This window comes from Echiichthys vipera (assembly GCF_963691815.1).
Source record: "Echiichthys vipera genome assembly, chromosome: 17".
NCBI classification, from domain to species: domain Eukaryota; kingdom Metazoa; phylum Chordata; class Actinopteri; order Perciformes; family Trachinidae; genus Echiichthys; species Echiichthys vipera.
The window spans coordinates 28,339,591-28,367,560 of NC_139842.1; the positions used below are offsets into that span (position 1 = coordinate 28,339,591).

General features: G+C 41.2%; 1 protein-coding gene across 1 annotated transcript in view; it reads right to left on the reverse strand.

The window, feature by feature from the left end:
• The window catches only part of LOC310960180 (von Willebrand factor C domain-containing protein 2-like), a gene marked incomplete at both ends in the record, with an annotated part of 92,539 nt that extends 72,088 nt beyond the window's left edge, over positions 1-20,451 (reverse strand). Inside the window, one exon of the mRNA XM_083931803.1 lies at positions 20,032-20,451. Within this exon, the coding sequence (XP_083787929.1) occupies positions 20,032-20,451 (420 nt within the window). The remainder of the gene's footprint in view (positions 1-20,031) is intronic.
• Positions 20,452-27,970: the final 7,519 nt, after the last annotated feature.

The window sequence follows — 27,970 nt, forward strand, 5'->3', positions numbered from 1 at the left end:
CCCTCGAAGCATTACTGACCTTTGCCACACCATAGGAAAAGACGCTTTGGAAACGATGCGGTGCCACACAGAAAGACGCAGTGTGGCAAGGGCCTGATAACAAACTATGTCTACCTAAACATTTCTTTCCTCACTTTGCAAAGTTGACACATGGATTGGACCATGTGTCAAAAGGGGGAATGTTGGATGCCATAACCCGCTATTGGTTTTCAGCTTATGTGCAGAAGTTTTGTCATCATGTATGATTTGTGCAACACATAACACAGGTGAAGTCAGCCCTTCCACCGCCAGCTTCCACATCGCTCCATGACTTCCAGCCGGGTGACTGGGTGGTGATAAAGGACCTGAGAAGGAAAAATTGGAATTCCAAACGCTGGCGAGGTCCATTCCAAGTACTCCTGACAACACACACCGCTGTGAAGATTGCTGAAAGAACAACGTGGATACACACCAGCCACTGCAGGAAGGTTCCCGAACCAACAGAGGGACTCAGCTGTCAACCCGGACAGCGCGAGAACGAACAACGAGAGGACAACACGAGGGATAACTCTGTGAATTCAACAAACACCCATTAGAGGCACAGACATTTTCTTTCAACTGCATCATGCACCACCTGATCCTGTTCCTTTCATGGTCAGCGATGCTGACAGAAGCTTACACCTACAAACCCGACAAGACTGTCACTCTGACCAAAGGACAAAATGCAACATTCACTTGCACTGTTTATCCTGAAATTTGGCGATCAGGACAAGTTCATGCATATTATGCCAATTATGACAAATGTCTATGCAAAGACCCTTGCAGCCCGCGTGATTGGCATCTGGTGGTAACTGCCACCAATGACAACCTTGCTCCAAACGGAGACCCCCGCTTCACGATGACAAAAATACCACGCTCCAACGGAGTCCAAATCACCATCTCTGATGTCAGAACCACTGATGCAGGTACATATTGGTGTGGAATTGAATATCCAAACACTGATATGTATAAACAACTCAGAGTTATAGTCAATGAGCCACCACACTCATATGACACCTCACCTAACTTACTGTCAGATGTTAAGACCATTCCACCGACCTCTGAGAAAGACAATTATCATCCGGACAATCTAAGCACCACTGACTCCAAAGATGACACAGTGCAACAAGCCCTCAGACAATGTGCCGGCAACAGCGCATGTGCCCTAGCTCTATTACACAAAAAAGAGTTGAAAATTCCTGGTGACTGTTGGGTTTGTCAGGCTCTAGCAGCCAGATGGCAGGCAAAACCCCTTACAGCAAATGTTGTGTTACAAGGTCACATGAAAGAATCCTGGGGCAAAGAAGAGCATGGTAAGTGCACTGTCCCTCTGGGAATGATGACGTTATTAATTGCTGGTCAAAAAAATCAGGAGTAATGTTTCAATTACTCCACACCCCAATATTACCTGTACTGATTCACATTCAACTCCCACTAACATGGCATTTGAAGTTCCTCTACAACATGCAGAGACTTGCGTTTGTTCAGCATCACCATCCGGCCCTTATCTAGGTCAGTCAAGTTGTCAAACAAAAATATTTGTAAACACTACAGCATCAAATAATTGTTCTTATAGATGGCCTAATAACACTCTAACAAAATTTACCTGTCCATTTAAACAACTTTCATCCCAACCGGGAATAATGTGGTCTTGCGGCAGGAAAGCTTTTCACAATTTGCCAACTCAGTGGTCTGGTTGTTGCCACCCATCAGTAGTTACAACTTCCACAGAAATCTTATATAAAAAACCTCCTACCATTAATATTCAATCTACCATACATTCTCAAACTCACCAAGATACTATTGGTTTCCCTACCAAATTTGATGGTTATGTGTTGGCGGATCCCTGGACTTCCCCAGGCGCTAATATTGGCTGGTCTCTATTTTTAGGAGGTGGAACAACTGCAGCACTGAACAAAATTAATGGAATAGCCTGGTCTGTTCTCTCCTTAGCAAACCACACCGAAGCAGCCTTTACTCTAGTAAATACCGAAATGTCTGCGATCAGAACAGCAGTTATTCAACACAGACTTGCCCTTGATATCATACTAGCTGAAAAAGGAGGTACTTGCAAAATGCTCAATGTTTCTTGATGTTTTTATGTCCCTGATGAATACGAGAACATCACGGACATCATCAAGCACATGCAAGATGCCATTCAACCCCCACAAGTTGTGAATGACTCATGGTTTTCCTGGTTACAACTTTGGGGCCAAGGATGGGCATCATGGTTTTTAACAATAATTACCCCAGTTGTAGTTATTCTCTTTTTGCTCTGCACCGTAATTCCCTGCATGTTGAAGTGGTTGTCTAACATACTCACCAAAAAGGTGATCCAATCCTCTACATATGTTCATGTGAATGTCAACAATGACCATCAAAATTCAACCTCATTCTACGTCCCTGATTCCCATCACTACCCCAGCTCAGACTCTGACTTTGATGAAGACATCTTGTAAAAAAAAAAAAAAAAAAAAAAAAAGTATGTTTTATCTTTCTTTCTTTTTATTATTATTATTATTATTATTATCTTTATTATTGATTTTTGTTTTTGGTTTACTTCTTTATCATTATTTCATTTAATCTATTTTGATTTTGCAAATGTTATTATTCTTATTTCTTGTTTATGTTTTATTCTCTTCATTTGTGATTAATGAATAATCAAAAGGGGGAAATGTAATGGTAAATTTGAATATTCCTTCTTCCTTGAGAAGCCTTTCAGACAGACAGAACAGAAGGTGTCCCCCCCCCAAGATATCAGATCCCTCTTTTTATTATTCACTCATTTGTGTATTTTAAAGTCTAGACCTTGTAATTGCATTTCACGTTTCAGAGACAGTCAACTGCTCACTGTCTCATGATGTATTCAACCCTTGTGTATTCTGAAACTGTGTTGATCAGACCTGTTAATTATACGGCAGGATGTCTGGGCTGGTCAACCCCACAGTAAGACAAAGGATGTAATACACATTCACAGGGGTGGGCTTTCGTCAGGTATAAATGTTCAACGTTTCTTTTGCTCACTTGTCTTTCCTCATTCGAACCGCGCGCATGTCGATTGACCTTTTCTTTGCAAAGAAAATAAAACTTTGTCGGCCGACACGAATTCATTATTTCATTCTTCATCAAGAGCAGAAAATTTCCACGACAGAGCCCAGGGCGAGCAGACGTCTGCAACTCCACCGCAGAGCCAATATAAAAGTTTATTAATGTTGCAGGCCCAGAAGTAGCAGCGGAAATTAGGGAGTGCTAGTCCCCCTTCAGATTTAGGGAGTTGAAGAATATGTTTTTTGATACGGGCTGGTTTATTCTGCCAAATAAAAGCGTTAAGTTGTTGGCCTAGATTAGTAAAAAGTGATTTATTAAGACAAATTGGGAAGTGTTGAAAAAGATACAGAAACTTTGGTAAAATGACTGGGGGAGGCCCTAACTTGTCTAACTTGCATTTATGTTATAGCCGCTGGAGGTTATTTTGAAAAAGGTCCCTGAAAGAGCTGATAAACACCCCCAAATACTTGATCCCCTTGTCAGCTGTTTTAAAGGGGAATATGGATTGTGGGAGTGATCTCGCTGTCGTTGCTGCTTGTTGTTGACAAAAAAATAACTAACTTTTCTGAATATTCACTTTATGCCCCTCCACTGATTCAGGTAGGCCGATAGACTCAGGTAGACTCTGATGTTATGGCGCCAGCTCCTAGATTCCAGGTCGCTAACTTTAGCCAGCAGCTTAGCGTTGTTCTCTGCTAGTGTGGCACAGGAGCCTCCGGTGTTAGCAGACGCTCGTGTAATGGTAAAATTATTACTAGATGTGATGCTTGTTGAAGGTAAAATAACTAATAACCATGTTTGCTTAAGACTATGTCTGTGCAACATCCTGTGGAACAAATGTGCATGTAGCACGACCTTTTGACTTGTACTTATGAAACTGTGACTGTTATGAACTCTTTTTGCACTTTCCAATACCAGGCACATCTTCTGAGAAAGCACATGCAGAGGCGGCCTGTTCAGCTAGAGGTCTGCTAGCTTAGTTCCTCTTTAAGGTGTTATGTTGGGTGCATGATCACCTGAAGTGTACTCCACATAGACACCAATGTATTAGAATCCTATAAAAACGCCGTTTTATTGTATTCTGTGCGCCATAACCAAACATTGCCTGTGCACATGTTAGTGGATGACACCCTGCAGTATACCCAGTAAATAAAGGCTTGTGCTTGCATCAAGGTCTCAATAAGTTCTTTTACAAAGAAGAAGATTTCTCGTTGTGTAGCAAAAGAACCAGTGAAAACAGTAAACCCGGCCAGTCTAAAAAAATTTCCACTACACTTGTCTTGTAGATTTGCATGTACCTCGAGGGAGTCTATCTGCTGAGCGTGCTCGGACACTGTGGCGTGGACGTGGTTCAGCTTTGCTTTGAGTGTTGAAATAGAGGCTTTGAGTTGGACGGAGAGTCTTAGTATTACTGGATCTCAGGGCTGCATTCGACACAGACGATCACAACATACTACTAGACCGTCTGGAAAACTGGACGGGACTTTCTGGCACAGTATTAAAATTGTTTAAATCCTACTTGAAGGAAAGGGACTACTTTTTGTCTATAGGTAATTACACATCTGAGTGGGCAAAAATTACATGTGGAGTTCCTCAAGGATCCATTCTGGGGCCTCTTCTGTTTAATATCTACATGCTGCCACTGGCTCAGGTCATGAAAAACAACCACATATGTTACTACAGCTATGCAGATGGCACACAAATCTACATAACTATATCAACAGGCGACTATAGTCCAATACAAGCAATAAGCAGATGCATCAAGCAAATCAACAATTGAGTGGAGCAGAATTTTCTCCAATTAAACAGAGAAAAAAATGAAATTATTGTTTTAGCACCCAGCTTCAAACGGTAATGCTAAAAACCTAAACTTCAACAGCCACATTAAAACAATTACAAAGTCAGCCTACTATCACCTTAAGAATATATCAAGGATTAAAGGACTTATGTGTCAGCAGGACTTGTCCAAGCATTTATCTTCAGCAGGCTCGACTACTTTAACAGTGTCTTTACAGGTGTCCCTAAAAAGTCGATCAGACTGCTGCTCGAGTCCTCACTAAGTAGATCATATCACCCCACTCCTCAGGTCTTTACACTGGCTTCCCATCTGTCAAATAATTGATTTCCAAATACTTCTGCTGGTAAACAAAGCACTGAATGGTTTAGGTCCAAAATACATTTCAGATTTTCTGCTCAGCTACAAACCATCCATACCTCCCGGATCCACTGGGACAGGTGTGCTCTGTGTCCCCAGAGTCAGAACTAAACATGGAGAGGCAGTGTTCAGTTTGCTGCAACTCTGAGTTCTTTTAAATCAAGACTAAAGACTGTTCTGTTTGCCGCTGCTTTTCAGTAAACTGCAGTGTAACTTCTGTAACTGTAACCATCTTCTATGTTTTAAATGACCTTTCATGTGTTTTAAATCTTTTATGTTTTATGCGTTTGTTTTTCTCAATGGTTTTAATGTTTTATGTAAAGCACTTCAAATTACCTTGTTGAATTGTGCTGTACAAATAAACTTGCCTTGCCTTTGAATTCGGCGGATAGGGACGACGGTGCTCTTCCCAGAGGTTAGCAATAGCCATGCTAATCTTGCCAACTGCCTCGTCTGCGGTGCTAACCTTTGCCCCCTGGTCTTTTACAGTCTGTCTGGTCACATACATCGACCTATTTCGGTGGTGTATCTATCAGACAAGACAAGACGAATAACTTTCGGGGTCCTGAAACGTGAAATTATTGTGGGAGCGAGACTCACCACGTGGTCTACTCCATCTCAGCCAAACCCAGAAACTCCGACATTAAATTAGTATGAATACTCGATTTATTCTGAAACATTATTTCTTATTGTTCATAATTTGGTAGAATATCAGCTGGGTCTCTACCACTGCTGTACTAGCATGTTTCTTTTGAATAACCAAGGCACTTTAACAAAAACCTTTATTTTGTGAAAAAAAACAGTGAGCATAATTAGAGAACAGTAACCAGTAACTTGTGTCAGAAGAGAAGATATTAAACAATGTTTTCTTTGGGCTATAGGATTAAAAAATTAGTAGGAGGCTCTTGCTTTCCACAGAATCCTGTTTTATCAGACCAATATTTAATAACTTTTGAATTCATATTACAGGACTACTCGCCTCTGCTGATCGTGGTGGTGCCTGCAGCCGTGGTCCTGCATGACGTTTCTACTACTACTATAACTATTAGTCATACATACTATCACTAGTCTGATAAACTTTAAAATTTGGAGCCATAAAAACACCATCAGTGGTATGTCTCGGTGTATCGTAGCTGCTATTGCCACTACTCATCATTGATCATGTTTGCCACCATAATTATTCTCATCGTCATATTGTATCACCTTAGCTGTGCTTGTTTCTACTATTCTGCTATATTACCTGCCATAACATATAAGTCATATTCACATTACTATAGATATTATTATAGTTACTGTTACTCTTTGGTTGCTTGCATCTCTGGAAGTGTGTCTGTCTCTCTGTCTTCGTGTTTGTCCTGGTCTCTCTCTGTCCGTCTGTCCGTATTTTCTCTTTCTCTCTCCATTTCCTCCTCCCCATGCGGTCAAGACAGATGGCCGTCCTCCACAGAGCTGGGTCTGACCGACGTTCCTGCCTGTTAAAGGGAAGGTTTTCGTTGCCACTGTACTCTACGGGGGAATTGTTTGGTCTATGTTAGTGAGTGTGGTCTTTACCTACTCTATAAAGTGTTCTGAGATACATTTTGTTATGATTTGGCACTATAAAAGTGTTATTGAAAATTGAATTGAATTGCTTTGAATGACTTCAGCACATCTGCGCCCACAGGACATCACTAATTTCTCACACTGCTGTGGTTTGATCTTGGTCCATTCTTCTTGCAGCCTCTTCCAAAGTTCGGTAACTGTAGTGGGTTTCTTAGACATTAATCAAATCAAATCGAATCAATCTTTATTTACAGGAATGGCACTTTTCATACTTTGTCAGTAGCACAAAGTGCCTTACAGAAAATTAAAGCAAAACAAAAAACAAAACAAAACATGGACAACAAAGAAACACCATGAAATCCTAAACCTCCCACCCCCAAAAATATACACACAGAGATACACAAAGACATACACACACCCCCACACATACACTAGCGGTTGCTGAGGAGACATGGCTAGGCACCGAGATCTGACGTGAGGAAGACTCTACCTTTGGGGGCCGCGCACAACAAGAGGAATCATGGTCCATGGCTGCAGGGGGCGCCGCCCAAGGGACACCCCCAGCCCAGGCAGACAGCAGGAACAAGCCACCAGGGCCAGGGCCGTCCACAGGACAGCACCCCCATCGGTGGACCAGAAACAACTCCCGGTGTGGTTTGTCCCTGGGAGGAAACACTGGTAAAAGAGTAAAATAAGATAAAAGGTATAGAAGCTAAAAATTGAGGGAGTAAAAACAGTCAAAATAGTAAAATAAGATAAAAGGGATAGAAACTATGAGGGAATAAAAACAGTCAAAACAGCAAAATAAGATAAAAAGAATAAAAATTATGAAGGAATAAAAACAGTCAAAACAGTAAAACAAGATAAAAAGAATAGAAACGAGGTAATAAAAACAGTCAAAACAGTAAAATAAGATAAAAGGAATAGAAGCTAAAAATAATAAAAAATATAAGAAGCATAAAAGGAATTGGAAAAAATCAAACAGGTCAGTTAAAAGCCTGATTAAAGACATCAACATTCCCTGCAGCCCTGAGGTTCTGTGGCAGGCTGTTCCACAGTCTGGGGCAATAATAACTGAATGCCGCCTCCCCATGTGTTTTGGTTCTTACTTGTGGTAGGGTTGAAAGGCCAGTACTGGAGGACCTCAGGGTCCACAAGGGTCGATAGGGTAAAAGTATTGCAGATAAATAAGAAGGCCCGAGACCATTAAGACATTTAAAAACTAATAAAAGAACCTTAAAATCGATCCTGAAGTGCACAGGGAGCCAATGCAGTGATTTTAAAACTGGTGTAATGTGCTCCCGCCCTCTGGTCCTCATCAGCATGCGTGCGGCTGAGTTCTGTAGTAATATCTACAATGCAGTTAAAAAGGGCATCAATTGGCCCTGTGTCATCAGGAGACACAGCGACGTACAGTTGCATATCGTCAGCATAACTATGACTTCCAAGGGGAAGCATATAAAGATTAAAAAGAGTTGGACCTAAAATTGACCCTTGGGAACCCCACACTTATCTTATGGGTTCCTGAGGAACAAGTATCCATACTTACAAAGAAACTTCGATCAGTAAGGCAGAATGTGAACCAGTTAACAACAGAACCAGAGAGGCCGACGAGGTTCCTCAGTCTATTTAACAAAATGTGATGGTCTACTCTACTGTATCGAAGGCGGCAGTTAGATCCAGCAGTACTAAGACTGTAAGTTTATGATTATCTAGATTACACCTGATGTCATTTAAAGTATGTTCTCTGTACTGTGATTCCTCCTAAAACCAGACTGATGGGTCTCAAAAATATGATTTGAGTTTTAAAAAATCGTTTACCTGATTAAAAACTTTTTTTTTCTAAAATCTTACTTAAAAATGGTAAGTTGAATACAGGTCGGAATTTAAAACATCGGGGTCTAAATCACACTTCTTCAGAGGGAGCTTCAGCACCGCCGTTTTAAAGGAGGTGGGGAAGACACCCGTCTGAAGAGAGCAATTCACCAGATACAACAAATAATCCAAAAAATGGTGGGAATTGTATCTAAAAGGCAGGTTGTGGGCTTTACCTTGGAGAAAACTCGACCAAGTGTCCAGGCATCAACCAGGGCTAAACTCTCCAGTGTTTCCTCGGGTAAAAGCAATGATACAGGTGTTAAAAGCTGTTGGGATAAAAAACTGGATCTGATGTCATTGATTTTTCTTCTAAAGTGGTCTGCAAAGTCCTCCCAAACGGGCTTATCTGGTGATTTGGAGGATTTTTCTAAATTTGTGTTAGTTAAAAGATCAATTGTGGTAAATAGGAATCTGGGGTAGTTATGTTTATGGTAATTGATTATTTTTCGGAAGTGGAAGATTCTTGCTTGTTTGACTGCGTTATTGTAACTTATGAGGTTTTGACGTAAAATCCTGAGCTCCCTTTTGAGTTTTTTAACTTCCTTAGGTCTCGTTTTAATTGGTTTATTAAAAAGTGGTGCCACTGAGTCCAGTGTTTTTTTTATTTTATTGTTCAGGTTGTCAGTGATAAAATTGCAGGGTGCTGGTCAGGAGTGCACTGTAAGATCTTGATAAAATCGCAGCCACTTCAGAAGTTAGGTAGCACTTCCTCACTATTCTCACAGGGACCTCCCGCTGATTAAAACTGGTAAAAAACACACAAAAGTGGTCAGATACAGCCAGGTCCCAATGGACAGGCCAAAAGATATAACCAGGTCCAAGGTGCGCCCTCTGCTGTGGGTCAGCTGCATGACATGTTGCTTAAAATCAAGGCAGTTTAAAAGGTTTAAAAAGTCTCTGGACATTGAGTCTGAGGAGGAATGTGTAGATTAAAATCACTGGACTTTTCAGGCCTTTTTCGTAGCTGGATATAATTTGTAGCATTATAAAATAAAAATGAGGACAGAAACAGTGAGATACTTTCTACAGCTGCATTTCTATAGAGATTAAACAGAAAATACCATTTTATTTTCCTGATTCACTGCTTTTTTCTGGATTAATGTGCTCGCTCTCCTTATTCATTGTATTGCTCGCTCGACCCTCTCTCTCACTCTCTGTCTCTCTCTTTTTATCTCTTCCACACACGCTCGTTGAGTCTAAGTGACTTGACCAGCGGACTTTGCTAAGATTTGATTGACTGTTGAAACATGTGACGTGTGTTTCGTTCTAAATCAGCCGCTGACGATTTGACAAGTTGAATTGCTGGCGTCGACATCAGCCGGCTAGATTCACAACGCGAAAGGTCAATTTACACCGCTGCAACTCTCACCTGGGACGTTCGAAAACAGTTGCGTTGCGAATCTTTGGTCTGAACTGGGCTTTAGAACTCAAATACCCGCCCACTGAACACAGCAACAGCTCATCTCGCTTCTCATGGGTTTCATTTCTCTCGTGTTGCATCCTGTGCGTCAGTATTACAGGCCGGGCAGGAACTTGTGCAATGAGCAACGTTCCGCACTGTGCAAAAATAAATTGCGATTAATTGCGTTTTTTCTTTTTTTGCATTTTTTTTGTATCCTCAAAGCAATTTCAGTCAAAAGCAACTGGACTTGGCGGCCCACGGCTAATTTAATTCACAAGCGAGTAACAGTAGCCAGCTCATGAGTAATGGTTGTTGGTAACTGCAGTTAGCTCTCAGATACCTGGCTACCGTTAGCACCTCTTCCTCTGCTTCTTCTTCTTCTCCGGTAAAACGCGACCTCATTGCATTGTGGTATGCGGAAGAACAATGTAGAGTATAGCGTATGTACACTCAAATGACTTGTGTGTTGTGGGTATTTTATAGTGGACTATGGAGAATTCAAAAACCACTACAAAATGGCGTGCACACTATATAGTGCCCTACTTCTGTGATACGCTACTTCTGTGATAGGGAACGATTTCAAACACAGCTATAGTGACTGTAAACGTGACAAGATGGAGGCTCTGAAAGAACAGGCTGCCTGCAATTACATCTTAAAGGCAGATAGGCTGCTGGAAACAACGCATCTCAAATTTTATGGAGTACAACTTCATATATAAAGTAATAGTTTAGTGTACAGTATATGCTGAAATCCGTTTTATTCAAAAATTCCACAGTGAAAGGCTCTGTGAATATTATGCAATTGATCTTATTTCCATATTCATCCTGTATATGGACCTGGTTGTGTAACACTTTATTTTGAAAATTGAAAACCAGACGTCGACTAATCAAATACATTTTCGACACGAGACAGTTTGATTATTTCATTTATTTTATTTGGTGTGTTCATGAAAAGTTAATACTTCATCACTTCTCTGCAGGTAAGAGTTTTACACTGCAGAGTGAGACAAATGCAAACAAATGTGGTGGACTGGGCTTTTTCATGTTTTGAGGTTTGCGGACGTGCTGACATGTTACAGTGACATACTGCATAATTTCCGGTGCTTGTACATTGTACATAAACCTACTTACTGTTTTAATCACATCCTCAACCTTGTTTTGGCTTATGGTGTGGTAATTTAAGACTTAATAGTCTTTACACAGAATCCTATTTTGGCAGACAATTATCTAATAACTTTTGAATTTATATTACAGGACTGCTCACTTCTGGGCATAAGTTTCTACACTAGATGTTTATCTGATAATGCTGTAATTAAATTTAAGGAAGCGATCCCATTGGCATTTAATTTAATGCCTTAGCCGATGTCAGCTGGGATCGGCTCCAGCCCCCCGCGATCCTAATATTACAGATTCCTGTACTAACGTTAGTTTCTCTGAAATTGATCACCTTGTTGAGAGTGTTGCAGGCTCACTACGAACAACACTCGACTCTGTTGCTCCTTTAAAAAAATAAGATAATAAAACAGACAAAACAAATGTTGCGAAAATTGGAAAGTAAGTGGCGTTCCACTAAATCGGAGGAATCTCTCTTAGTTTGGCAAGAAAGTCTAAAAACAGATAGGAAGGCCCTCCATAATGCCAGAGCAGCCTATTACTCATCTTTAGTAGAGGAGAATAAGAAGAATCCTAGATTTCTTTTCAGCACTGTAGCCAGGCTAATGGAGAGCCACAGCTCTATTGAGCCATTTATTCCTAAAACCCTCAGTAGTACCGACTTCATGACCTTCTTTAATGACAAATGTATAACCATTAGAGACTAAATCAACTTGCTGGGTCACTCATTTTTCATCAAACCTAGGAACCATAGAAATAACTTTACGACCTGACGTACATTTGGACTGCTTTTGTACATGTTAATGACAAGTACTCCATGCACACTAAAGTTAGTCACGGAGACCCACAGGGTTCTGTCCTTGGACTGATTCTATTCACCTTATATATGCTTCCCTTATAAAATATTTTAAGGAAGCACTCCATACATTTTCATTGTTATGCTGATGATACACAGTTAAATTTGTTGATCAAACCAGAAGAAACCGATCAGTTAGATAAACTTCAAATGTGCATTAAGGAAATGAAAAACTGGATGACCTGCAAGTTTCTGATGTTAAACTCAGATAAAACTGAACTTATTGTGCTTGGCCCTGAAGACCACCAAAACTCAATATCTAAAGATATTGTTACTCTGGATGATGTTGTGTTGTCCTCCAGCACCACAGTTAGGAATCTGAGTGCTGGTTGATTCTCCGGTAAAAATAACGACAAGGACTGCATATTTTCACCTGCGTAATATTGCGAAAATTAGGAACATTGTGTGTCAGAAAGATGCAGAAAAACTAATCCATGCATCTGTTACTTCTAGGCTGGACTATAACAACTCCTTATTGGCTGCTCAAGTAGTCTGTAAAGAGTTTCCTGTTGGTCCAAAATGCTGCAGCTCATGTACAACTAAAACAAAGCGAAGAGAACATATTTCTCCTGTATTAGCCCATGGTATTAGCTTATTTGCACTGGCTACCTGTGAAATCTAGAATAGATAAATACTTTAAAATCCTTTTCCTTACCTACTAAGCTCTTTTGGTCAAGCTCCGTCGTATCTTTAAGAGCTCATAGCACCGTATTAACCGACTAGATCACTGCGCCTTGAGAATGCAGGGCTACTTGTCTATCCTAGAGTCTCCAAAAGTAGAATGGGAGGCAGAACCTTCAGCTACCAAGCTCCCTTCCTCTGGAACTGACTCCCATGTGCTATCCGGGAGGCAGACACCGTCCCCATAGTACACTTAAAACTTTCCTCCTTGATAAAGCGTAAAGCTAGGGCTTACGAGCCCTTAGCTATATTGTTATTGGCATTCAATTTATCTTAGAACCTGAATGTACTAAGCTGATCTAAGCTTATTTTGTTAAGCTTAATTATGCTGCTATAAACCTAGTCTGCTGGGGGATAATCCTGTTACTGATACTCTGAGCTTCTCTCCTCTCTCTCTGAATCATTCATGTCTCATAAATGCATGTTACTAATTCAACTTCTTCCCCAGAGTTGTTTTTGCTTTGTTGCTTGTAGGTCTCTGCTGATTGTGGTGGTGCCTGCTGCCGTGGTCCTGCAAAATGCTTCCTGCTACTATTATCACTATTTGTAATATGTAATATGTTAACGTCGCCACCATACTCTACAGGGGAATTGTTGGATGTAAATCATAAATAAGTCATAGAGTGTGGTCTATACCTACTCTGTAAAGTATCCTGAGATAACTTTTGTTATGATTTGGCACTATAAATAAAATTTGATTGAATTTAAAAGTGTTAAACTTCATGTCAGCTGGCTCTGAGCAGTTTCCGAACTTCGTAGATGCTCGCCATATCATTAAAAAGTACTGCACATGGAATCATTTACTGTTCTTACCTTTCTTGTTTATTTGTCGTAAACAGTAAGGCTTTGACTCTGAACTTCTATATTCAAAAATAATTTGAACATTAAAAAAATAATGATATTCAAACGAATATTAGACAGCCCTTGATTTTCGAACCCGTTATGGACATTATTTTTTGTAAATATGTTTTTCAGATGCCAAGGCTTTTTCACGCCTGGTAAAGTTGTGAATTGCGAGCTCATTAGCAAGGCTATTATTGCTCCTGCGGGTGATGTTAGCATCAGTCAGGAACGACCGGGATTGGGGGTGTTTCACTCAGCATTGAAAATCTGACGCTAATTATCTGGGAAACATTCTCTAACAGCAGTTAAGTGACTGTCACACTCCATGCGTGACACTTAAGAGGCCTGGAATTTTAATCAAAAACAGTTGTGACAGTATGTTTCTCATCTGAAAACATCATTACCTGTCATTGATACACCACACTCTGGTGGACAGAAGAACATATACAACTTAATTTGTTAACAATATAGTCTTATTGAAGGCATTTACTGGTCAAAATATTATTAATAAATATTCAAATATATTTGAATATTAATATTAATAAACAAACAAACTTGGAATACGAATTTTGGGCAAAAGTCACAGCCCTACTAAACAGCCAACAGCGCATATCACTGTTTACTTCACTGTTATATTTGGGTGACCAGACGTCCCTGGTTTCGACCCTGAGTAAAAGATTCGAAAATAGGAAAAAATGTACATGTTGACCAAACAACACGTATAGTTGCACACCCTACTACTCACACAGGCTAAAGCCAGCCAGAACAAGTGGTGCAATTTATATTGGTGGAATAGCTGCGCGGTAGAATATTAATTTTCATGAGAGGCAGCTACAGGTATGCGATTCTTTAATTGAAATTATGCATCCATTCAGCCAGCTGTAGTACACACAGCAGAAATATAATTGGATAGGCAAACCAAAGGTTTTCTTGTAAGTGTTACTGTATATCATCTTATTTAACCTTTAATTTATATGTGAATTTATTATCTACAATGCATGTGAGAAAACAGATCTGTTTGTTTGTCAACCACAGCTATTGCTAACACTATTAGCAGCAATGCAACTAACAACTGTTTAGTACTACTTTATGGCACACAGTTTTATTATTATGACATTTTAGTGGGCAAACCCCGGCCCGCGGTCCAAATCAGGCTTGTTTGTCCTTTTAAGCTGGCCCGCCAAAGATTGGTACAGAAATGTCGACATCAAATCATATCATAATTATGTCTGCATTCATTTGACCTTGTCCTGTAATGCCAGGTGCCCCAACAGATGGTGCCAACGCGCAGTGATACAGTGATTGATAAGCCAGGTCCTCACGTTGTCCATACAGATCATTACTTTCAATACTGAGGAATTGTGAATTACGCTGCTCTGAACCCATCTGCAGCAATGAGTTGGCCAAGGAAAGAAAAGTCAACAGTGAGTGCCAAGTGTTTAATAAGGAATGGGTAACTAATTACTTTTTCACAGAAGTCTGGTGTAAGGCTGTGTGTCCTTTTTTCCAAGAAACCGTTGTGGTTTTAAAGGAATACAACATCAGCTGTCACTACTACCATGCATGCTAATTATGCAAACAACAACAACACAAAAACGGACAGCTACTGCTCAGAGGTTGGCAGCTAATTTGCTTGCTCAGCAAAACACCTTTATCCGACAAACTACTACCCAAGAATCAAACAAGAAGGCAAGTTATTTGCTGGCATTTAAATTAGCAAAGACCAGCAAACCTTTCTCCGAAGGGCAGTTTCTTAAAGAGTGTATGGTAGAGACAGCAGGTATTTTGTGTCCTTGAGCTAATTGACTAAGACTTAGCTAACCAGGACCTACTTTACCACTCCAATGTCCATTGGTTAAGTTTGGAGAAAGTATGTAAACGAGTGTGGTAGCTCAAACAAGAGATTATTTTTTGAGCTAATTGAGAAAGCTGACGATTTTCCTGAACTAAGTGACATAGATTGGCTTTGTGATTTAGCTTTTACTGTGAACACTGACACACATGAATGAGCTGAACATGAAGCTACAAGGGAAAGACCTGTTTGTGCATGATATGTACACAAATGTCAGAGCATTCAAAACCAAGCTAGCTTTATTCTCAAAGCAAATGGCAACATGTCATTCGCTCATTTCCCCACATTGACTACTCTAAAAGAGGCACCTCGACATGTGAAAAAATACAGGAAATCACTGGACAACCTGCACGGAGAATTCTTCTGTCAGTTCTCTGATTTTGGAAAAATTGACAGGTCACTTCAACTAGTGTCATGTCCCTTCACACAAAACCCCAAAACAGCGCCAGAGGAGATGCAGTTGGAACTGATTGATCTCCAATGTGACAGTGTCTTAAAGGAGAAATTCAACTCTTCAGAACATTCAGAAGATGGCAGAGAGGATGCTGGTGTTGTTTGGCTCTACATATGTTTGTGAACAGACTTTTAGTGTGATGAACACCAACAAAGCTCCAGACAGATCCCAGCTGAGTGATGAACACCTCAGATATGTTCTGAGAATTGCCACAACAAAACTAACACCGGACTTCGATGCACTACCAAAAAAGTTTGATCAACAACACTGTTCCCACTAAAACTCAATGTAAGTGTTAATACTGCAATGCCTTTTTATGTCTTTGTTTGATATGCATCTGGTGCTGGCCCGGTCCATCAAATTTTAAAAGTCAATGTGGCCCCTGAGCCAAAAAGTTTGCCCACCCCTGCTTTAGCTCCTTAGATATAGTTAACTTGTCAGTAAATAAAACCACCAGAAACTTATTCTAAACGCTGTAACACAAGAATCCATGGTTTATGTTAGGTTGTTATATTTTTATCTTGTTAATGGTCAAATAGTCTGTGTATTGGCTCAGATTATTTCAGAGGAGGAATTTCTTCAGGACCCTAATGGTGCTTCTAGACTGCTCATGCCGGGTCCTCCTGCAGGCCCGGAGGAGCACTGCACAGATCTAAGGATTCACAGCTGGACTTGATTTTACTATAATTGCTTGGATGTATCTCTTGTCTTCATACACCCTGAGGAAGGCGCAAGCTGACACGCATTGGTGTTTTAAAAAAAATTGTACCCACTAAAATAAATGTTATTTAACTTTTTCAAACCCACTTCAGTGCCTGCACTTTTTTCTTTCTTATTATAAACTATTCATCACAAACTTGTGCCAGTCTGTCCGTTTAGTGATGACCAGTGAAGCCACTAACACGTTAGCCTACTCAGTAACGCTACTCTAATCTGACTCCTTTTTTTCAGTAACCAGTAGGATAGTCTAACTCGTTATTATTTCCAAATCAGCATTCAGATTAAAGTAACTCTAAGTCACTTAGGTACCACCACTGTGACATATTATACAAGCACAATCTACTATTCGTTGAAAATTTCAGAATATTTGAAAATGTATGTACAGTTTACAAAATCATAAAAGGCTCTGTAAGATCCACAAGAACAGCTTCTGTACATAGCTGCACTGTACCCTTCACTATTCAGCATATGGACAGGCAGCCTTCTCTGTTAAAGCTGTCACACAATGGAACACTATTCCAGACAACATAAAAACTGTGACTTACTTGGTAGTTTAAAGCCAATATAAAAAAAACACTTCAACTTTCATAACACAATTAACCTTTTAGTGACTGTCATTACTTTTTATGTACCCATGGGGCTGTCATGGCGTGTAAATGTGTGGGTGTACTGCTGTGTGCTGCGCATGCTGCCACACCCTCTGACCATGTAGTGTGCGTGTTTGTGCGTTTGTGTGTGTGTGTCTGTGTGTGTGTGCGTATATGTGTGATATATTATTACATGTTACCTGTTCTTACTTGTTGAGTGATGTCTGATGTTTTTATCTGTGCTGTATTTGTTTGTACCTAGGGACTGCAGATGCAAATTAGCCTAAGGAAATGCATCAAATGGTCAAATTTATGTTTTTAATTGCACATGGTCCCTTTAAAAAAAAAAATAAGTCACTGTGTTACTGTTCGTGACAGACACCTCTTCATTGTCTATATTCTTGAGCTGAGTTGTTGCTCTGACGTCTTCCCCCAGTCACGTTAGCATGTTTTAAATGCTTGAGGCTAAACAATCTGTAGAATAATATTCCAATAGCAGCAGGATGTACCAAAAGTTTAAAAAGTCTTCTGGTCAAAATGAGTATGCTACATATTATATCCAGTTTAGTTTGGCTGTGGTGAAGACAGGTCAACCTAGGGCGCACTCACACTGTCCTTCCGCACCGCGCCCTGGGCTTTAGGGTACTTGTTCCCCCTCCCTCTCCCCCCGCGCCCCAGGCCCGTTTGTACTCACACTGCCTGGGCCTCACGCAAATGCTTCTCGCTGTCCATACGTCATCACGCCGTAACACGTCACACGCATTGATTGACGTCATCGCCATGCGTCTCTTTGTTTACAAATCTTTCCATAGACCTCTGAGTTTTTGTGCGTCTTGTCCGACTGTTTTTGAATATTTTCATCCGACCAAATCTGCAGTAAACACTCCACCTCTGCATCACACCAACGTGAACCTTTCGCCGCCATTGTTGTTGTTGTTGTTAAATGTCTGCGCATGGTCCGTCCTTCTAAATTCTATGTCCGAACAGGAGCACATAAATGAAGTCAGAACCGCCGTAGGCATCGTGCTCGTGCTCGTACACGTGCGCGCGCGCTCATGCTCGTACATGTGCAAACGGGCTCTACAAAAGCCCACCTCTCTCAGGCGGGCCGTGGGCGGCCCGCTGTCCGCAGTTATGCGCGGAGCGGGTGCACTCACGCTGCTCAAACGCACAAGGCTTTAGCTGAAAACTGGCTTTGGCCCGGTACAGAAGGACAGTGTGAGTGCGCCCTTATATGCAGATGAGCAACGTGTCTGTTTGGTTGTCGATGAACAACAGAATTCCATTATGGCCTCTATAACATTTTATTCTTCACAGGCTGTGGCAAGCCAGTGAAGCCACATAGGCCTATATTTCAGGCCTATCAGAAAATGAAAATGATGTCTATAAACAGACACTATTAATACATTGAATATACAGTATATTTTCTCAGGAGATAGTTTTTAGGTTCAACTTAAAATTTGTTATCATTAATGATAAACTGATTCAACCACCTTAAAACTATATATCTCTTCTAAAACCATATACCCCAAGTTTTGATTCAACATGATCTGTGGCATTTTCCATTTAAAACTCTTCCCCTAACCTCGTGAAAATCAAATGGTGTAAGGAGGAGGCCTTAGTTTGGGTGAAGTGGCTGATATCTGTTTATCACAGATAATTTTATGGATCTTCTAAATCTCAGCTACTTTGATCAGAGGAAAAATGTCATTGTAAATCAATGCCTTTGTAATTTAGGTGAAATAGGGGATGAGAAAATGCTTTATAAATGGTAAGGGCAGTTTCGGGGGGGGGGGGGGGGGGGCAGTGACTCACAAGTCAGATTTACAAACATACAGTAGGATGCCAATTGGATAGGATGTGAGAATAGGAGCGAATAGGATGCTGAAAACCATTTTAAAACACCAGTGCCACTGTATATTGCACTATATCTTACCTTTACTTGTAAATGACTTCTTGCTTTGACTGAAAGTCCAGCTTTGAAAAATGTCTTAGTTTAGAAATCAAATCCTCCATTTTCAGGGCGAGAAATGACAGCTTGTCGCTAAGCTTTACAGCGTCTCACAGCACACTTCTTGTGTTTACTTTTTGCACACGGGTTAGAGTTCACGTGACCTGGCTGGCTATCTGGCTGCTCACTATCGCCACCTTCCTTGAGGGAGAGGTACTGCCTGCCTCAAGGCAAGCATTTTCCCTGTGGATTTATGTCATATCAATAAGATGTAAATATTACACACATACGTAAAATACATTACTGAACACCATGGAAAAGAAGACGTATACTATTAATACATAAAAGTGTCCTCAACCATCATATTGGAAACATACACAGAAATGGGAACAAGCACGCGCCCTCTGCACGCGCTCAATCCAGTTTGTGAGTGATTGCGCAATCTGGAGGGGGGCTCGGCTGTCCATGCCTCACCTCTCGTCTCCGAAGAGACTCCATTTATTTAAGCAGGAAATACAGAATTTTCTGCGATTTTTACTACTAAAAATTGTCAAAATACATTAAGAACCACACCAAAATCATAGTCCAGAGGACAAATATTAATACTTATTTATTTATATAGTTATTTTATTATTTCGTTTCTTTTTCCTCTCATGATGACAGCCTCACCTGCCTCCCCTGACTGCACGTCACTGCCGCCCCCCCCAGGATCTGCACCCAAGAGTATAGCCTACAGATGTTAAAATGTAGCTCAAAATTTCCATTATTCAGATGCCTCTTATATGGCAATGAATCAGGAAGAGTTGCCATACTTTCAATTTAGCCATTTTGAATAGGAATATACCTATTTTTGATACTTTAAGAACAATGTACTATATCATAATTGAAAAATCCTGAAATTCTACTGAAGTAAGTAGTTTGGATCTCTCACCCTGAACTCCTCAAGGAGCCTGTACGTTTTCCCCCCGTAGACACAGACCCTGGTCATAGCTACGCACACCGGGCAGCATGCCTTGTATCGGATCCGCGTGCACCAGGGGTGGAGGCGTGGACACTTTGTTTGGAGGCACACCGGACCGTCCACGGTGCACGTGCACGGACAAGCAGTTGGGCTCGGGGAATAAACCTCTCCGATTCCGTAAACAAACCCATGGTCATCGATGCACCACTTCCCCCGGTAGTCCCCGAACTCGTAGTCCAAGTCGGTTTTGGAGGAGTATTCCGCTGCCACCGCGAGATCCGCAATGCGCCTCGGACCGTGTGGCAGCACCAGCAGTATGATGGAGAGGCAGTTGAGTGCGCGGTGCCAGTGGCTCATGGTGAACAGGTTACCCACACCAGCACTAACCATCTGTGTAGCAGCATGTCCGCTGCGCTCCGGTGAGCTTCTCCTCTGCGCTCCGATGAGCTTCTCCTCCCACCGTCAGGGTGACGCCAACACACGCACGTCAGTCAGTAGCCAATCAGTTGCTGCCCCAAAAATGAAGGGAACACTTCATGGCCACAGTAGCCAATGACACAATAAGTCAGTTTAACTTCAGGGATATCAATCCGTTCGTTTAGGAAGCACGAATGACTGTGAACCTAACCTGTGCTGCCTGTGTAAATGTGGTTTGAATGATTAGATTAGATGATGGGCAGGTAGCCTCTGTCATCAGTGTGAATGGGGCAAGTAGTTGTAAAGTGCCTTGAGTGTTCTTGTTTCCCTGACCTAAATCCAAATCAGCACCAATTGGACGTTATATACTGGTCAAGACCACACTCTATGACTTTTTCATGATTTACAGGGACCCAATAATTCCTCCAAGAGCAGCAGCAAGTCACAATATACAGTATTTATCCAGCAATATTGTGCACACAGTGGCAATGAAAACCTTCCTTTTAACAGGTAGGAACATAGAATTGAGACATCTGTCTTGACCGGTTGGGGAGGAAGGAGAGAGAAAGAGAGAAGAAAAAGACAGACAGACCCAGGGAGACAAGCAAACACAGAAATAAGAATTACTGTAATAATATCTCTTGTAATTAAATGAATATGACCAACAAGTCATGGCAGCTAATATACTAGAATGATATGAATAATAGAAATAATTTCAGTTAAAGTCATAATCCATAAGATTTGAGATACCTTGTTTAGCTGCTTCTTTGGTGGTAAGATGTCATCGCAGGCGAGCCTGTTCTTTCAGAGCCCTCCATATTGTCACGTTCGTGGTAGCTATGCATGTTGATTTTTTTTTCTCATATTCCTCGAGGCAGTGGCCGAGGAGGAGGCGCTGCAGCTATTTATGACTCAGGCCTATTAATCAACCCTAAACCTAAACTAAATTATAATTCATTTGAAAGTCTTGTTCTTAGTCTTACAAATTCAACCTGAAAAACCGTGCAGCCAATTATATTTGTTATAGTGTACCGTGCTCCTGGTCCGTACTCTGAATTTCTATCTGAATTCTCAGTGTTTCCGTCAAATTTGGTCCTTAAATCTGATGAAGTAATCATTGTAGGAGATATAACCATTATTTAATAACTTTTGAATTCGTTTTACAGGACTACTCACCTCTGGGCAAAAGTTTCTACTCTGGATGGTAACTAACGTCCGTTTCTCTGAAATTGATCACCTTGTTGACAGTGTTGCAGGATCACTACGAACAACACTCGACTCTGTTGCTCCTTTAAAAAAGAAGATAATGAAACAGAAAGTTAGCTCCATGGTATAACTTGCAAACAAACCTGTGAATTAAAATCATTTTCGCAAAAAGTGGAAAGTAAATGGCATTCCACTAAATTGGACAAATCTTGCTTAGTTTGGCAAGAAAGTCTGAAAATATATAGGAAGGCCCTCCGTAACGCCAGAGCAGCCTATTACTCATATTAAATATAGGAGAATAAGAACAATCCTAGATTTCTTTTCAGCACTGTAGCCAGGCTGACAGAGAGCCACAGCTCTATTGAGCCATGTATTCCTATAAACCTGAGTAGTAATGACTTCATGACCTTCTTTAATGACAAAATTATAACTATTAAAGACAGAAGTTCAGGTACTCCGTCAGACAATGTGTCATCCCTTCTATGTCCTCACCTTGCGGGTTGATCAGCACATCCCAGATGGTGCGAGTTGTCACCGGCTGTTTATGGATCTGGGTGGGGGGGGGGGGGTATGCAGTGGCTGTTGCTGAACCAGGTTGTGATCAGACTTCCCCAGTGGGGGGAGGGGAGTTGCTCTGTATGCATCCCTTACATTTGCATACAGGAGATCAATTGTCCTGTTGTTTCCTTGTCCTGGGACAGTCTAAAACCTGGTGAAAAACAGCAAAGGTAGAATCCAAAGTTGCATGATGAAAGTCCCCAGAGATGATCATAAATGCCTCAGGGTGCTGTGCAGTGACTGAGTGGATCTTGTCACAGGCAGTGGCTGTGTCCGCTCTGGCAGGGAGGGATGTAAACACAGACGTGATCACGTGACTGAACTCCCTCTGCAGATACTATGGCTGTAGGCTAACAGCTAGCAGCTCTAGGTCCCGGCAACATTGAGACTTTCTTTACCGTGATATGTCCTGGGTTACACCAGCAGTTGTTCACATTCATGATGAGTCCCCCACCTTTGCTTTTTCCGCCCGCTTTTGTGTCTCTGTCGGCTCTCAAGGCATTAAATCTGGTACGAGGTTGTTTAGCCATGTCTCCGTAAAGATGAACAAGCTGCTCTCACAGTAGATGCGCTGGTTGCTCAGGTATGACTCAGGTAGCCCAAAATGACTTTCAGTCAATCGTGGGCAATTTGGTTCACATCAGTCATGGTGCCCCAAAGTCAAGTCAGAGACGAGCGGATCGACATCAGTCCCGCTGCGCTCAGACTCGTACTTTCCGATGGGTTGGGCTTTGAACATTTGCTTTTTCCTGCTTTTGAGTGCTCGCAGTTGGCATGGAACTTGGCCTACAGACATTACCTAAGACTCTTATTATGCTCCCAGAGTCCCAACTCTGTAGACCCTCAGCAAAGCTAACAACTCTGCGGGGTTCCTATCGTAACGGAACCAAAAAATCCTAGCAAAAGCCTCTGTGGGACACGACATAGTCAAAAATCAGGCAGAAATTCCACAAAACAGCATCCCTGTCCTTGTTTGACCTCGTTTGACCCTTTTCATTTTCGGTTACTTTTGTCATGTCGAAAGTTCCCCATTCTTCATGAGGCTGACCTTTGACACTGGGGTTTGGCACGAGTCTGAAACTCTGTAAGGCTGGGGTCTTGATAGAAATACTGAAGTTTCAAACCCCTGGCTCAAAGCATTTCTAAGTTATAACAAAAAAGGGATCTAAAAACTGAGGCCCGATGGCACTGAACGGCCGACCTATGACCTTTCCTCTCCTTCCAAACTCTAGCTTTCCCACTGACGGATGTTAAAGGGAAGGGCCCGATTCTGAAGCCAAAGTGCCGATTCCCTAGCTGTCCGGAGGGAATTGATGGCTCATAGCGCCTCCAATTCTCCGCTCGTTCGGCCTTTATCTTCGCCCCGGCCTTGCAGCCCCTGGATCTCCTCCTCAGCTCCGCCGGGACAGGGTGTCGTATCCCAGCTTGTCCCTTTTTGTGCAGAGTCAGCAGTTCGCCTCTTGAGTAATTGAGAAAACTGGCTCTTGGTTGCATTTTAAAGTTAGAAAAATCCATAGGATATACGTATATAAAACACACATTCTCTTTACAAGAAGAGTAACAAAGTAGAAAGAAAGAGGTTAAAATAAGGTAAAAGAGCTAAAAACCGTAGAGGTAGACGTCTCCTACAGCGCCAGACACTAACTGGCTAAATTCATCTCACACTCAAACAGACATGCTCCATCATCACCACTATTTATTAATGTTTCTATTTTATCAATCCTCAAACTGAATACCTATCAGATATGTTTGTTTATCCACAAGTTTATTTACAGAAACCAAGATTTCCCGGACTCTTTTCAAACTTTCTTTACTTAATTTTCTTTATTAGACATACATTCATAACATACCAGACACAGAAATGATAATAATAATAATAATAATAATAATAATAATAATAATAATAAGATCCATACTTTCACACACTTTAAAAAAGCATCTTTCAAACATATTCCCCTGTCATAAATTATCTAGTCAATTCAATTTTATTTATAGTGCCAAATCATAAAAAAGTTATCTCAGTCAATTTACAGAGTAGGTATAGAACACACTCTCTGATTTATTTATGATTTTCATAGACCCAACAATTCCTCCCCGTAGAGAACGGTGGCAACGAAAACCTTCCCTATAACAGGCAGGAACGTCAGACAGACCCAGCTCTGTGGAGGACGGCCATCTGTCTTGACCGGTTGGGGAGGAAGAAAGGGAGAGAGAAAGAGAGAAAAGACAGAGAAAGAAGAGAGACAAACAGCAACCAGAGCGTAACAGTAACTATAACAATATCTATAGTAATGTGAATATGACTTATATGTTATGGCAGTTAGCTCACAACAGACAAACACAGAGAGGGTAGACACATACAGGGAAACACAGACGGAAGGAGACAAAACACAGAAACAAAAGGAGAGAGAAGGGCTGCGAGGATGGAATCATGACAGGTCCCCGGTCCGAAACGATGTCAGGTCTGTCTTTTAACAGGAAGGTGAGATGGAAACCCAGCTGCAGCTGTACATGGCCGTGTAACGTTAGGGCGCTCTCTCATTTTCCTGGTGATATGACGGATTTCAGAGTGAGATATTGAAGCCGACACCGACACACATGTGAGGCAGACACACGGTGCACCTCCTTCAGTGCAGCAGCTTTGTCAGGCTCCGGTGCAGCTGACGCCCCTGGTGGGAGGGATGGTCATGGCCATGGAGACTCCTGGAAACATGAACTGTGCATCGTAAGTTTCATTTTCTAATGTTTGTCAGCTTCCACATGAACCAGCATAAGTGGTCTACAATTCATATGAATAAAAACGTTTTCTAAACATTGCAAGATGTTTTTTTTTACCTTTGTCACTATTCACGTTTGAACCGAGGTGTGGTTAGTACTCTTGCTGTAAAGCAGCCGAAACACAAACGGTATTGTTAGTCTGCATTAGCAGTTACCATCAGACTTTATCAAACCTAACGTTACAAGTTAATCTAATACTAGATTTTATTTGTATACTATTACAATTTTATACTTTTATTTGTATATTTTATTTTTTTCACATTGTGAACTGCATAATCTGCTTTTTCTCCAGGCTTCTCTTGGCAGTTCTGCTTTTTAACCACGATGGCAGCTGAGAGGTTGATGGACCAGTGATGCGGACGTCTGATCACCCTATCAAGCAGAAGCTGAATAACTGAATGTGATCTAAAAGCATGTGTTTGCTTCCTCAGCCTTCACATCGGCCCTAACAGAGTCACAGACTACATCACATCATCATCTCATCAAAGACTGCTGTACCAGAGAGCCGTGCTGCCTGCCCTTTCCACATCCTGCCAAAACATCACCGGGGACAGTCGTACAGCCTGTCTCTCACACAACATTTGCAGTTTAACACAGGACATCAGTGTGAAGGTTTACTGGTTAAGTTTATTATTCGTCAAGAAAAAGTCAGATCAAAGTCTACAATTCATATGAATAAAAAAGTTTTCTAAACATTGCAAGATGCTTGTTTTTACCTTTGTCACTATTCACGTTTGCATATTTTACTAAGTTGAGAAAAAATATTGCATATATCTCATGATTGTCTGCGTATTTTGATCAATTAAAACATTCTTCTAATAATAAAATAGTTAATTAAGGATTGAACAAATCTAATGAATGCTTTCTAGTTTTAAATGGATATATCTTTTTTTAAAACTTTTGACCATTTTGGCACATCCACATTCATATTTTAAAAAGATCCAGTCTTGTGTTTTAAGTTTTGCTGGTGCAGTTAACTCTTATTTTACATTTGTATTGCAGAATGTTTCTTATTGTTTTAACTGTAGTTCCTGAATATAAAAATACATTAATAGTTTGTATATTTTGGGATGTTGGTAAATAGTTTTTCTGGTTATATGGACACAATATCTACAGTTAATGATAGAAACATTTAAAAGGTAGATATACATAGTGATGATGTCACACTTAAAAAAATTACAGAAAATAACCCAGATTCAGTTTTAAAATGACCTTAAATTTACTGTTTTATTTATAGGATACCTTTTTTAATGTTACTATTTATCTATTTAGTTGTAGTATTTGCAAGTTCAAAGAGAGAAGTCAATTTTACATATGAAACATCAGGTATGTTACAAAACCAATGAGTTCTGGGTTTTTTAAAAGCTGCTGAACACCCAGCATCAGTGTTTATGTTAGATTCACTTGGTCTAAAAATAGTGATAACTAAGTAAAATAATAATAAATGACTTCTGTCTCAGTCAGCCTCTCTCTCTCTGTCTGTCCTCGCTCTCCTGCAGTTAAGCCCCATAAACGTAGTGTGGCGTTAAATAATGTAAGTGATGTTTGAGAGCAGCAGGGTTGTACAGAAGCAAAAAAACTATTCACATCTAGATGAGGTGAGACGTGCCGTCCTCACAGAGCTGCGTGGACCAGGGCAGCTACTCTGCTATCTACTGTGGCAGGTATTTGAGCAAAGGTTGCGTTTAACATGCAGCTAGTGTTTTTGCTGAAGTACTTCCCACATAGTCCGATATACTCATCCTGATGTTTTAGTTGGTTGACAACATATCATCTGTCACGCCGTACGGATGTCCTGCATCAAAAATAATTCTTAATAATAGCGAAAATATCTTGAAATACTCATGTTTTGAAAATAGGCTCTTTTCCGGGTTTTCCGTCTCTCCTTCCTGTTAAAAGACATACAGTCCGTCTGTCCAATCAGGAGGGTCCATCCTCTGATTAGAGAGACCTACCCTGCCCGGTAGAAGTTAATGTTGTTGTGTTTTAGGATTTGTTGAAGTACTTTCCAATTTGTTGTTTTGTTTTCGTATTTTGCGATTTGTTTTCTTATTTTGCGTTTTGATTTCTTATTTTGCATTTTGTTTTCTTATTTAGCGTTTTGTTTTCTTATTTGGCGTTTTGTTTTATGATTTGCTGTTGCGTTTTTCTATTTGCTATTGTGATTTGCACTTCAGGGCCACCGTACGGATGTATCGCATCGTATTGCATTGCATTGTACTGTCTACGTCATCTACGCATATGCATACGCATACGCAGTGCGCCTTTATTTCACCGGGTTTTTCCGCCACTTCGGCTCGATATTTGGAATCAATCGTGCCTAGCTTTTATTGTATTTATTTCTTCAAACGATCGGCCGAAGCATTTAACTATCAGGCCTGTGGTTGCCTCTGATCACACCGGAGAGGTAAAACACGGAAGTTGTGACGCCGAATCGCACTAGCGAGGCGCCAATTTTAAAACATTTCTTCAACTCAGCAGGATCCTAAAACAACTGGGGAAGTGGGCTGCCTGCCTAGGAGTTAAGAAGGATCTCCCTGGACATTCGGCTCCAGGGCCGGAATTTAATTTAATTTAACTCACCTCCCTGTGACGGTTCTGTGTCCCGGGGTGACGGATCCCAAGCACAGGCTGCGATATGATGGCTGTGTGCGAGTCCTGTCTCCCCAGACTCTCAAAACTGAGGGAGAACGTCTCTGGCCTGAAGGCTGACCTCAAGGAGAAGAACAGAATCCTGGAATTTTCCACCGTCGCCTCAACTCAGGCGATGTTACTCGCCCATCTTAGGGCTTCCGGCGCTGGTGACCATACCATGACGGCCGCCGACAACACCACCCTGCCATGGACTGGCTCAATCACCACCGGATCTCCGGCACCAGCACTCACCGAGTCACCACCATGGTGCCAAGCCCAAGTCATCGGCATCCTCCACCTCCTGCCTTCTCCACGC